Genomic DNA, 13,387 nt, shown 5'->3' with positions numbered 1-13,387 from the left:
GGTTGGGGCGGTTGTCGCTTGGGCTCCATGCGCTCTGAGTCTGTGCCGTCCGTCCTCCAGCTCGTAGTTCAGCCTCTCTCCCTGGCTTTGCCGAAACAAGGTTTTCCATCCATTCCTAAAGGGTGAGGAGGTGCCTTCCTGAAAACTTGGGGTCCTGGGGACTTTCGATCTGGATCCTTCCCCCGGGTGTCCTAAGATGCTCACGGACTAGCTGCTTCCAGAGGACCAACGTCATTAGCAAGGTGCAGGTGTCAGGACGACCGTGCGTGCGAGCGCCGTGTGGTTGTTGCGGTGGCTGCCAGCAGGAGGTGCTGTCCTCCCAGCGCAGCTGGAGCCGGTATGTGGTGCTTTCTCCCCAGCAGGCGGTGGAGGGGGGGAAGCAGTGGCTGTTCGGACTTTTTGTGAAAATCCGTTAACTGCAAAGGCTCCTATTTCTGTGGCGGAGAGGTCAGCAGCTCTTACACAGGATGAGCAAGGGATTCCTTTTCTGCACGAACCTCACAAACTCTTTTCTGTAGTTATTTCAAATACAATTGCCCTCAATTTGTCTAGTAGCTGTGTTCCTGAGAGGCTGCCCACACGCTAGATCTTGTTTAAAGGGCACCCGAGGAAGCTCTCTCACTAAAAAAAAGAAACTGCTGTTATCTCTTGTAAAGTGAATTTATATCTCTTTTTTAAGATTTTATTTATTTATTTGGCAGAGAGAGAGAGCAGGAGCAGGGGGAGCGGCAGGCAGAGGGAGAAGCAGACTCCTTGCCGAGCAGGGAGCCCGATGTGGGGCTCGATTCCAGGACCCTGAGATCATGACCTGAGCCGAAGACAGACGCTTCACTGACTGAACCACCCAGGCGCCCTGCGAATTTATATTTCTAATTCAAACAAAAGTTTATCTGCTCCAAGACATGAGATATTTATAAGAAGGGTTTGATAAACAGGAGAACAGCTCTATATGTTTATCTCAGAGGAAGGCCCCATGGCCCTGCCCACCAGACTGCAGGCTTCTGGGGCTGCACAGCCCCCCAGGGCCACTACAGAGCTGCCTCTGGGGCATGGCCTTCTATGGGCTGGGGGGCTGAGCGGTGGCCTCTGGACAGGGGGGGCTATCTGCCGCAGGAGAAGGAGGGAATGGTGGCCTGTGCATGCCTTGTACCAGCAGGCCCCGGGCATATGCCTTATGTCATCGATCCCCACGACAAGGCAGCTGAGTCATGGTTCCACAGAGGAGGAAACCAAAGGAGAGTGAAGTTTAAGAACATGCACCACTCTGATTCCATGGCCAATCTTGCCTTTGAGGTTTTTCCTTCCCACCCAGGTCTCTTTATGTCCTTTTCTAACTAGTCCCTTTTCCTGTTCATGGCCAAGAGATCGACCCTCTCTAAGGCCAGGACAGAAAATGAGATGACACGTAAGTTGTTTCAACTCTTAGTCAGTAGTCTGGAGGAGGGCATGACAGTGCTTGGCTAGAAAGCTACCTCTGTAGAACAAAGTGGAACCCCAAAATATGCCAGCTACCACGAAAAGCTTAATAAAATCAGGAACTTCTGTGACTTTTGTTGGCCGTGGTCTCTATCACTAGCCATTAAGAAAGTATAATACAAACTGATGTATGGAGCACTCTGTCCTTGGTGCCTCAAACGCGTTACCTCATGTGCTCGTGGACACTTTATTACTCCCATCTTACAGATGAAGAATGGGGGCAGAGAGATGAAGTGACTTGCCTGAAGTCACACAGCTAGAAAGGAGAAGTGGCAACTGAATCCAGACTCTGTAGCTCTAAAGTCGGCACTCCTACCTTCTACGCAGAGTCCCTAGCCACCCCCTGGCTTAAATGAAATTGAGGGCTCCCTAAATGCCCCATGCAATGTGCTAGGTGTGACAGATACAATGACCTTGACCTTGGACCTAGAGCAATTTATGGTATAGTGGGATGGACAGAGACATACTTTCAGATGAATGAGGTGGACAAAATGATACAGGTGTGCACATTGCCATGGGAGGGCCAGAGGCAGCTCTCAGCTTATGCTGGAGTCATCACAGAAACCTCTCTGGAGGCGATGTTATTTGGAGCTAAATCTTGAAACATTAGCCAGAGTAAGTAAGGGGGAGGGGGTGTCAGGGCACTGAAGGGTGGACCCACAGAAGCTTATGCTGGAAACTGTTAACCTTCTGTGTTCCAGGAGCTTATCCACAGGGGTGAAGTGGGCAGCTCCAGTCACAGAGGTGGTCCAGAATCTGATCTCAGAGGCCAGAGACGGGATGCCTCTTCCGGGTGTAAGGATGTATCCAACACCAGGAGCTTTTGTGCAGCAGAAGAACATGGTAAGACTTGACTTTTACGAAAACTATTCTGGTGGAAGAATAGGAAGGAGATTGGAGGGGGTGGCTACAAATGGAGGCATGGTCCCCACCCAGTTCTGAGCCCATTTTAAACGTCTAGGCAAAGGATGATGTGGGCTGGGTCAAGAACAGTAAGTGTGGAGGAAAGGAATGGCGGATTTGGGGAATATCAAGGAAGCAAAGTGAGCAAGAAGGGATGTGGGAGGTAAAGGAGAGGGCAGAGTCATGGAGAACAGCCTCACACTTCTTGCTTGGGCAATGGGGAAGAGGGCAGCAGTAGAAAGTGTGCAACACAGTTGTATCTGGGGCAGGGGTGAGGAAGAGAGACGCTGCATCAAGGTTTAGGGATGATGAGTCTGAAGTACCTATAGGACCACCTACAGGACCTCCCTGCCATAAGGATGGCAGGGAGGATCTTGGGTGTTTGAGTCTGAAGGGCTGGACACTGAGATGAGTCAACACAATGAAGATGTTGGCAACAGTGAGGAGAGTGGAGGAGGTCACCGCGCGAGGGCACGTGGGTGAGAACCATGGACATGGGCAGTCTGCGGCGGAGAGAAAGAGAAAGCAATGGAACATCAGCATCTCTGTCCAGGGAGGGCAAAGGATGACACAGTCAGGAGAAGGAAGAACATGGATGAGAGGCGTGTCAGGAAAGCTAAGAAGGGAGAGGGGTAAAAGCACCCCAAGAGGTCAGCAACACAGGGCTTGAGAGGTGCCATGACTCCCTAGGTAATTACGGTCTCTTGTAATGTGAAACAGAAGCAGCACTTCCAGATGTTACAAAAAAGAAAAAAGACAGAGGGAGGGAAAGAGGAAGGAAGGAAGGAAGGAAGGAAGGAAGGAAGGAAGGAAGGAAAGAAGGAAGGGGCTTCAGTAAAACACTGATTAAAATTTCATTAATTTGGGGCGCCCAGGTGGCTCAGTCGTTAAGCGTCTGCCTTCGGCTCAGGTCATGATCCCAGGGTCCTGGGATGGAGCCCTGAGTCGGACGGGCTCCCTGCTCCGCGGGAAGCCTGCTTCTCCCTCTCCCACTCCCCGTGCTTCTGTTCCCTCTCTCGCTGTGTCTCTCTCTGTTAAATAAATAAAATAAAATCTTTAAAAAAAATTTCATTAATTTGGAAATGCTTAATGGCTCAAATGGATTCTGCTGGATTTTAACCTTCATGGTGGCAACAAGGGGTCTGAAGGGTAAATAAATAGGACACGCAGGCCCCAAGTGAATTGTCTACAAGACAGTGTCCTGTTCATCTGGTGCTTGCACAGATCACTCGTGCCCGGGATCCAGAACAGGTCCAAAGCAGAAGGGCCTGACAGTGGCCGAGTCCACGGCAGGGTCCAGTATAGCCAAGAGGTGATAAATAAGAAAGTAAAGAAGGCACTCTGTGTTTCACTTCAGTAAGCAACTGTTGAAGCTCTCCCAGCTGCCCTGCACTGTGGGCCACGGACCGAGCAGTCCCTTCTACAACGTGGGTCTGTCTCAGGGAGCCTCCAGCCTAAGGGCCAGAACCTCGCTCGCTCATTCGGATGGGAGGGAGAGGCCTGCCCTAGAGACTCACTCCCCTGCAGTGGGAGAGCCAATGCCAGCCCTCGACCCAGGACACCCTGCAAAGCATCATGTCATTCCAGCTCAGGCCAGTCACCAATGGCCGGAACAACGACAGAGTCAAAGAGGGGTTTCCCCTGCCAGGTGCTTGATGCATTTTGAAAAGATCCCCATTGAAAACAGTGGCAGTAAAAAGGTCTCAGAGCTTAAAGAATGAGCCCTCCATTTCAGTTGCTCTCCCACTGCCTGCCTAGTCTCATTCCCCAGCCACACAAAGAAAACACACTGTTCTCATCCACCCTCAAGGACCTCAGGAGCACCCATTCACTTACAAATAGTTGATAAGCTCTTTACCAATAATGTTATCCCTGTATAAACAAGATTCCCCCAAGGACTTCTGCCAGATAAGACCTTGTTAGCTGGTTCCCATTAGTCTGGTACTTGAAATCATAAAGCCGCATTCAAGAAAACATCACTTGTTAACAACAAACTTTTCATGCCGTATGCTGGCCCTGCCTCAAGGAAGACTGAATTCCTGGCGGCCTGTAATCAGGGGATGAGTGTTTGCTTTGTGGGGACAGTGCTGGGGTCCTTGACTGTTTCTCTGGCACTGGTACCCAGCCCCGCTCCTGGAGGAGAGAACCATAGTCAGGAACCTGGTCTCCTAATTCTGAGCTCACAGGTCATTGGGCCACATGCGCCCTGAATGTCCCCTCTACTCACGGAGAAAATGTAAAATGAGATAGTAGAAGGCACGCTGCCCTGTCATTCAGAGTCCGGGTGGAGAAGCTTCCGCACTGGTGGAGCCCCTCCTCAGGCCTATTCAGGGCAAACCACTCGGAAGAAGGGATCCCAGATTCAAAGAAATGAGACATGGGTTGATGAGGCTCCGAGGGAAGTTCTGACGGTAAAGAGAAACCTGGGAGAGTCAGACAGGTTGGGTCCAAAGGGAAGTGAGGATGTATGAACAGGAAATAATGAATCAAAGATGTCAGGGCCCAGTGGGAAGTGGAGCTATGTTACCAGAGTTATCTAACTGACCGAAGATGGGAAGGAACCATTGAGTTCTAGGAGGCTTTGCTGGAACCCACAGTTGGTTCCCAATTTCTATCTGGGGTTCCTTTATTATTTTTAAAAAAGATAACAGCATAAAGCTCAATAAATGAGATATAATTCATATACTGTACAATTCACCCATTTAAAGTATATAATTCCATTTTTTTTTTAGTATAGTCACAGGGTTGGACAAGCATCACCACAGTCGATTTGAGAACATTTCCATCACCTACCTGGAGTTCTTGATTCTACAAAGTAGATGGAGAAACTGGGAGAAAACCAACCAAGATGACAAAAGGACTACAAAGTAGGAGCTCAGAGAGTGCGAGAGGAGAAGGGACTCTTGAGTCCAAGGCAAGGAGGCTGTGGAAAGATCTGGTGTTTAAATAGGGAACTGCTAGGAGGAGGAGGTTCGGCCTTTGTTTCCATTAAGGACAAGCAAAAAACTGGGCTCAAGCGCATCACGAAGGACTGAGGTGAAACCCAGGAAGAAAATCCACACCCAACTTCCTGGCAATGTTCATAAACTCCTGGGTTATGCTGCCCTTGCAAATAAGACTGACGAACGCCATCACGGCAGGGGGTTTGAGCAACGGGTCCTTCCAGCTTCATGGTGTTGGTAACATGTGAGGCTTCCCTTCAGAACTGGCTGAGTGCCTGCCCTTTCTGTGAGGTGGAGTAGGTTCGCTGAACTCTGTTTTCTAGAGAGAAGTTTCCGGAGGGCCCTGTTAGATGCTGGATGAGTGATGGCCCTTTGGATGGATGAATGGGGCTTCCAAAGGATGGCTTCCTGGTCAGATCAGGCACGTGGTGATAAGCCAGAAAGTATGAGTGGGGTACAGAGACCACAGCTTCAGATCTCTCTTCCTGTCTCTTGATTGAATTCATTCTTCAGGGAGTTTTTGAGCTCCTGCTGGGGACCAGGTATAAGTAAGACAAACCCTGGGAATAAAGCAGTGGTTCTCAACCAGGGGTGACTTTGCTCCCCAGGGGACTCTTGGCAATGCCCGCAGACATTTTTGTTGTCCCAACTGGGGCGATGGGGGACAGGTGGGAGGAGTGTTACTGGCATCTCAGGGGAGAGACCAGAGATACTGCTAAACATCCTACAGTGCCCAGGACAGCGCCCTACAACAGAGAATCATCCAGTCCGAAATGTTAATAGTGCCAAAGTGGAGAAACCTTGAGGTAAAGAAATAGGATCCAGTCCCTGCTTTCAAAGAATTTAGTCTGTTCATTGTGGTATTTCTTAATATGGCTTGAAATATGACCTAGTGAAAATTTCTACGTTGGGAAAAACTCTCCAAGTTCCTTATTTGAAGCGATTATAAATAAAACTGAATTCCCAGTACCATTCGGGACTGAGAGCATGGGCCTATCGACGTAAAGGGGTTCGTTACATTCTTACTAATTGACTGGGTTATCAAACCTTAGACTTAAAAAATTATTTAAAGCAGAGGGAGGACAGTTTGCAGGTGACTTGCCATCTTTATCAGCAGAGTGAGCCTACACTTTTGGGTATGTATCTAGAACATAGTTGGACGGAAGATAACCTACAAGTTGGGTTAATATAGTAAACCTCAAGAGTTCATCTCCTTTAACTTGAACTCGTTCGTAATTTCGGCAGGGCATAGATAGCTACGGTCTCGCTTTGCTTAGAAATCCCCTGGTCTAACAACAGTTGCAGATGGATTATTTGCAACATTTTGGAACTAGTTCTTTCCAGCACTCATATATGCTACTTAGTATAAAATCAACCGATATGTTAATTAAAATAAATACCAATTTATTAAAAGGGCACCCTAAGGACCTCAAATACACCCTATTTTGTTTTGCTGATGTGGGAGGTCAGTTATTTGACCTGGTGGTAGTGAGCTGTTCTGGAAAATTGCCTTTTTTATTTAATGAGGAGTAAAGTCGGCCAGAATGACTTCTAACGCTTTTTTCCCTGCTGTTACAAGTTTTCAGCTTAGCGGCTTTTGAGTGTGGGTTTTACAGGCTTGGCATCGCCACCCTTCAGCTTGAAATCTCCCCTTTACAATTGTACCAAGTGCTCTGGGCATTCCAGTTAATTGGAATGGTTTCGAAAATAATTGAAAAAAAATCTGTAATTCAGACTCTTCGCTAATTCATACTGGTTTTTGCCCCCAAAGGACCCAAATTCCTGTGGGTTCATTGGGCTTCAAACCCAATATTTAAGAATCATTGCAAAGTACATATTTTTAAGTTGTTGATACTTAAAAACTCTTCCGAGCCTCAATTTCCTCACTTGTAAAATGGAATCTAAATCCTTTCCTGCTCTATTAATTGTGGTATTTATGGAGATAATCACGGTATTGACATACTCTCTCAGTAATTGCCTACCTTTCCCTCCCTTCCTCCCTCCCTCCATTCCTTCTTTCCCTCCTTCCCTTCCTTCCATCTATCCCTCCCTCCCTCCCTCCTTTTGTTTGGAGTTTTTACCCTTGCAGACAAACATGTTCATGCTTAAAGTATGAGAGTTTTGTATTTGAATCTAAACAAATCTTTGACCTCACTTTAGAATTTTCTACTCACTGTCAAGGACTTCCTTGGTCAGGATAGTAACTGTATCGTCTTTAAGTCTCTATTTTCCATCAGTTTTTATTTTGCCAGGAGGATGACTACCCCCAAATATGGATCTTTATGACTTGTTCCAATTTTTTATCATTTCTGAACTGAGGCCAGCTGAAGCCATCTTGACAAGTCTGAGCAAATATCAACATTCCTGGGGACTAATCCTATTTCCTAAAAGACCGAAAAGCTATTCTTTCGGCTGGTTGGCCCAAACATTTTTTTTTTTGAGAAGAAATGGGAAATTAAGTCACGAGAAAGTCTGATACAAATCCCGCCGAAACCTGAAAGCAGGTTAGCTGGAGACAGTTGTGAGGGGTGGGCGAATAAGTGAGCACAGCTCTTTGAATCAAGCAAAAAAATGATGGGGCCTGACTTTGCCCGTGGCCCCCTCTGTGACCCTTGTGGGGATCACGTGTCTCACGCGAGGAGCCGTGGTTCCAGGCTGATCATTCTTACATCAGGTTTGTGCGAAAGGCTGAAAACCTCTGACTGGGGAGGGAGCATGGAACTAAACCACCATGGAACCCTAGGCTCACCCTGGCCACAGCAAGAAGCCCTTTGTTCTCCTCATTCCCTGGCCTGTGGGCGGCCAAGTGGATTCCAGTTTCCATCAAAGGCAGGGGAAGGTGTCACTGCCCCAATAGCACGAGCCTGAGCCTGGTCGCTAGACAACGCTCTGGGGAGACCTCACGGACCACAGGGGGCGAACCTCCCCGCGCCACAGCGGCCCCCAGCCACACACGACTGGCAGGCCCTGGGGCTGGACGCGGCAAGGGCGGAGGGCGGGGGAGGCCTGTTCCAGGGATCTGTCCCAGGGTGAGGGGCTAGGCCATGCCGACTCCCCACCCCGGTAGGCCGTGGAGCCAACAGTTCTCACCCAACCAGCACCAACAGCTGAAGAGAAACGGGGCACTTCCAGACACATCGAAGAGAAATTTGTGGCTTGAGGTTTATAATGTAATTACAGGCCGCACATGCCTTCCTTTACCACCTATATGTCACTGAGCTTTAAGCACCTGCTTCTTCTATGGGCCAGATGGAGAATTCTGTTCCCCTGAAGCCAGGTAAGCAGCAGCTCCTGCGGTAGTAAGTACGCTGTGAAGACGGGGACAGCACAAGCAACCGCGAACATGGGGGGAGAGACACCAGCAAGTCCCCGGGCGCGTTTGGGTTGTCGTCTCTGAGACCAGAACACACATGCCACGCTCAGGAAACATGGCCAGCAACCCAGCACGGCGGTAAAAGTGGAGAAAAAGAGCGCCCTGTGCGGAGGCCAAAGGGCCGGGGCGTAACCAGTGCCGTGAGGTAGGAAAGAGAGAATCCATTCTGGGGGTAGAATCCAGGACCGGCTGAAACGGTAACCCTATCCACGGCGAGCCTGGTAATAAAAGAACAGTCTCGCAACTGCTTTTCCTCCTGTTCATGTTCTCAGTAACAGCTGGATGCATGCTAACTGCAAGACGTGCAAGAAAGAGCTCTAAGTTTAAAGGCAGGCACGCCGTAATCAGTCTCTCGCCAGCACAGCTTCAGACTCAGGTGTGATGTGCCACCTAGCAGGTCTATTTCCAACGTACACTCACGGTTCCTGATTTGAGTGGGGGGGTTCTGTGCTGTCACAGAAGAGCAGCGTACTGTTCCCTTCTTCCAGGCTCCTCGCTGCCGCCCAACGAGAAATGGCTCAGCCAGGGGTGTTCAGCCTCGGCAACCACTGACATTTGGGCCGGATCACCCACTGTGGTGGCGGGGGGGGGGGGGGTGTTCCGTGCCTGTGGGATGTTTAGCAACGTCCCAGGTCTCTACCCACCAGATGCCGATAGCATCCCTCCCGCTACCCCACCCCACCCCACCCCACCCCACCCCCGCCAATGCCGGCTCTGACAACCAGAAGTGTCTCCGGGCATTGCCAGATGTCCCCGGGGGAGGCACCATCACCCCCAGTTGAGAACCACTGGGCTACACTAAAGAGGGGCGACTTTTTCTTTCCTTCCCGACCCCACTCCCGAGTATCTCTACCCCAGGCCAGGAACATGTCTGAGCCATCTCCTGATCCACCAGCAAAGGACTTACCTCTCGTTCTGAGTGGTCTTCAGTAATACTTTTGACTTGCAAGACTTTCAGTCATTCAGAACAATGCTCTTACTGCCTTTGAAAAGAAGGTCCTTTGCAGCTAAATTCTGGGAGGGGGTGGGGAGGAAGCAGGCAAATTTTCCTTTTAGACACATTTGTCTGTTTTAGTCTATAGAAGGCTCAGACAGAATTCTCCACACCTGGGGTCAATGGGAACTGGAAGGGACTTGAAGCTCGCCTCCCCACCCCTTCTCTGTGCCACATTTGTACAAATGAAGAAACCAGGGTTTCGAGGGGGATGTGACTTGCTCCAGCTCATACATATTTCCTAGGCTTCCTTTTATGGGGGCATAGGCCAATACAATTCTTCTCTGCCCGGTATGCCCGAAGAGCTTATAGGTCCCAAAGCACAGAGAACTTGTCATGCTTTATAAGCAATGGTTTGGCCAAACCCCACCAGTTAAGGAATGCAAATTTAAAAAATGATAGAATGCTGCAGCCAATTAGTGCAAACAAACATTTATTGTGAAATAGTCATCCTACCCTTTATTAGGTATTACATCATCAAAGCACTTTGTGGCAATGAAAATAGCTTTTTTTTCCCCCTCTGATTCACCCAATATTCCATTAAAGCTGCAAAAAATGTGCAATCTGCTTGAAAAATAGGTTGCTCTTATTTACTCATTTGTGAAAAGTCAAAAATTAAAAAAGAAAATGATACTAGCTTACAGGGCCTCTAGAGCCAACTCGCCTTCCCGCTTCCCAACTACTCCCCAAAATAATTAACAAAGATAATTTGTTTTAAATGCCTTTTTATAAAACCAATGCACCTTTCCCCATATTATAATCATAAAAATTTTAAAAAGCCATTATTTACTTTCTTGGAAAAAAGGTGGCCAGCCGTTGTTTTTTGATCGGGAGCATGTGTATTTCCTGGGAGTTCACTTTCTTTAACTTTATGCTCCGGTTTTTGACGGGTTTCCGAAGGGGCTCCGTGCTGCCCATGGGCTCTTCCCCTTGGCTGTTGATGTCATAGCCCTGAAGCATGGAGTCTTCTCTTTTGAAGGAGAAGTTTTTGGTGGACACGCCCGAGAGGCCTTTGACCTTGCCGCAGAAGATGGCAGGCACGGCGTCTTCCACCGAGACAATGACCTTGGCCGCCTGGGACTCGCTCACGGTCTCAATGTGATTTTCAGCCTTGACCTCGCCGCCGGGTTGGTTGGGCTGGCTGGGCAGCTGAGGGGGGTCGCTGCCGCCCACGTGGCTATCCATCAGAGCCAAGGCCCCGGGGGCCGTGGCAGGGGCAAAGGGCACTTCCATGCCACTGGGAAGTTTCTCAATCACGGCGTGACCTGGGCTGTCCATGGACCCGCTGCTGTCGTACAGTGTCTCAACGGGAGGCTCAGACTTTCGGTGGGCTGCCAGCGACAGGTCCAGGGCCGCATCTTCCTGGCAGATGGGGGGACTGACGTCGCCAGCCTTACTGAGCCAGGGCACCGACTTCATGGACAGATCCAGGGCCTCGTTCTCACTCCCCATCTTGATGACCGTGTGGCGACTAAGCTGGAAGTATTCCCTCGGCTGCAGGATATCGAAGGGCTTCAGCTCCTCCTTCTCCAGGGGGGGCTGGGGGCCTTTAAAGGGGTGCAGGCCGAAGGAAGATGGCGGTGTGGGGAAAGCGGAGCTGAGCTTGGATTCAGGACTCTGAGGCACCGGGATGGGGATGGGGATGGGGACCGGCACGGGCAAGGGGACGATCACGGGGTAGGGCACCAAGAGGGTGGCCGGAGGGACCAGGGGGGACAGGGGGGAGTTAAAGGGCTGGGGGGGCACAGGGGCGTGTCCAGGAGGAGGCTGGCAGGGTGGGGGGCCGAGAGCGCCCTGGGAGGGGAAGAGGTTCTGGAGCACGGCTTCAAACGGCAGCGTGGGCTCCTGCGGCTGGCTGGGGATCCGCAGGTCCAGGAGCTGGGGCTGGGCCTCAGGGTCCTCGGCCGCCTGGAACAGGTTGTTGTGGATGGCACTGGAGGAGCACGGGGCCTCCTGCGGCAGGACCAGAGGGGAGTTGAGGTGCTGGAAGACGTGCTGCTCCAGCACCACGGGCAGCTGCACAGGGCCCTGCGTGGTCATGACATACGCGGCATTGCCATTAGGGTTGAGCTCGGGCGCGGAGCTTCCCTCCACCTGCATGTGAATGGGCATCACCACCGGGCTCTCCCCGAGGCACAGGGGCTGCAGCACGGTGGCCGCCACCTTCAGAGCCATGCCGCTCTGAGACTCGGCCGGGGGGCTCAGGATGGATGGGGCCGGCACGGTCACCAGGGCCTTCTTTACCAGGTCAGTGGAGTTGATGTTCCAGGCCTCGGTGGTGATGAGCTGGGCCATGCCATTCTCCAGTCTGTTATTGGCCAAGGCAGGAGAGGAGTCGGTCATGTCCATGGAGAGGTTCTGGGACCGCAGATCGTCCATCACTCGGCTCTGGTGTCACTGGGCCTGCAACACAGAACGCGCGATGTGAAGCTTCCGTCGGAGACTAGTTATAATTGCCTTAAGTGCTCCCTCCACATCTTTTAAAAGTTTCCATATCTCGGTGAACGAGGGAGCACACCCATCTCTCTATGTATACATACATGTTATAGATATTTCCTAATGTATACAAACACACCCAAATGATCAGCTGTGCACCGAAAGGCCCAATTTAACAGACGATTAAGCTATAAACACAGATGATGTAATGACTAAACAGCCAAGAGAGGTTAAGCAGAGTATTTTTAAGCCCAATACTCAGCTTATATGTTTAGCCTTCGCCAAACAAGTTCCATTCCACGGTGCCATACTGGACGGTTAGCATGTGTGCAGACCTGACTTGTTCAAATTCAGATGGGCAGCAAAGACTTACTTTACTTCGAGGACAAAATAAAATCCTGTCACATTAGAACATTCTTTTTTTTCTCTTTTTTTTTTAATTAATGTATAACGTATTACTGGTTTCAGAGGTAGAGGTCAGTGATTCATCAGTCTTATATAATACCCAGTGCTCCTTACATCACATGTCCTCCTTAATGTCCATCATTAGAACATTCTAGGAAAATGGAAGAGGACCATCCCAATTATGGAAAGCCTTTTAAAAACTCTTTATAGCAATAATTCTTCCCAGATTGGCTTGATGAAAAGAGCAGCAGTGCATTTCCACAAGCATCATCACAGTTGTCTCGTGGACTCCCTCTGACAAATGCCATCCCTCCTCCTCCCCATCACAGGAAAATCCACTCCGCGGAGCCGGGCGGACATGGGATAATTGCATGAACGCTCATCGGGCCCAGGGTCGCTTCCCCTAATCCGCTCATCTGTGTGACCCGTGACCTCTCCTAACTTCTAGCTGTCAAGAGGGGATGTTGCTGATTCTAGGGCTGGGCAAATGGAAGATTTGCTGATTCTAGGGCTGGGGAAATGGAAGATTTGTTGGAAACAAACATCCTCAAACGTGAGCTACTCTTTCCTGACATCCTCGGCACTTCTGGCCGCCTCCTAAGAGGCCGAAGGAACCCAGGGCGGGTGCTTCCTGGAGGAGGCAGGGCTGCCACAGCAAGATGGCTCTCCATGGAAACGCGTCCATATTTAGCCTCGTTGCCATGGAGAAGGCAGGCACCATGTCTAACTAGGGATCTGTGCAGCCCTGGAGTCTGGTTGGGCTCAATAATAATTCAATAATCCTCAGGCTCACCAGGCAGGCGTTGGGCAACTCAGATTCTTGACCTCACCTGTTGGAGCTGTCTAGACTTTAGCCCC

The 13,387-nt window shown here is 50.2% G+C and overlaps 1 protein-coding gene across 4 annotated transcripts in view; it reads right to left on the bottom strand.

Moving 5' to 3' along the window:
- Window positions 1-10,104: 10,104 nt before the first annotated feature.
- Window positions 10,105-13,387, bottom strand: part of RAI2 (retinoic acid induced 2) — a 61,088-nt gene continuing 57,805 nt past the window's right edge. For 3 of the 4 annotated variants that reach the window (XM_081809106.1, XM_081809105.1, XM_081809104.1), the window contains one exon: window positions 10,105-12,091. In XM_081809106.1, the coding sequence (XP_081665232.1) occupies window positions 10,475-12,067 (1,593 nt within the window). In that variant the 5' untranslated portion in view covers window positions 12,068-12,091 and the 3' untranslated portion in view covers window positions 10,105-10,474. The remainder of the gene's footprint in view (window positions 12,092-13,387) is intronic. The other variant, XM_081809109.1, reaches the window with a different exon arrangement.

Source organism: Leptonychotes weddellii, chromosome X (genome assembly GCF_054177405.1).
Source record: "Leptonychotes weddellii isolate Sample4059 chromosome X, ASM5417740v2, whole genome shotgun sequence".
Taxonomy (NCBI): Eukaryota; Metazoa; Chordata; class Mammalia; order Carnivora; family Phocidae; genus Leptonychotes; species Leptonychotes weddellii.
This window is presented reverse-complemented; position numbering and strand designations above follow the sequence as displayed.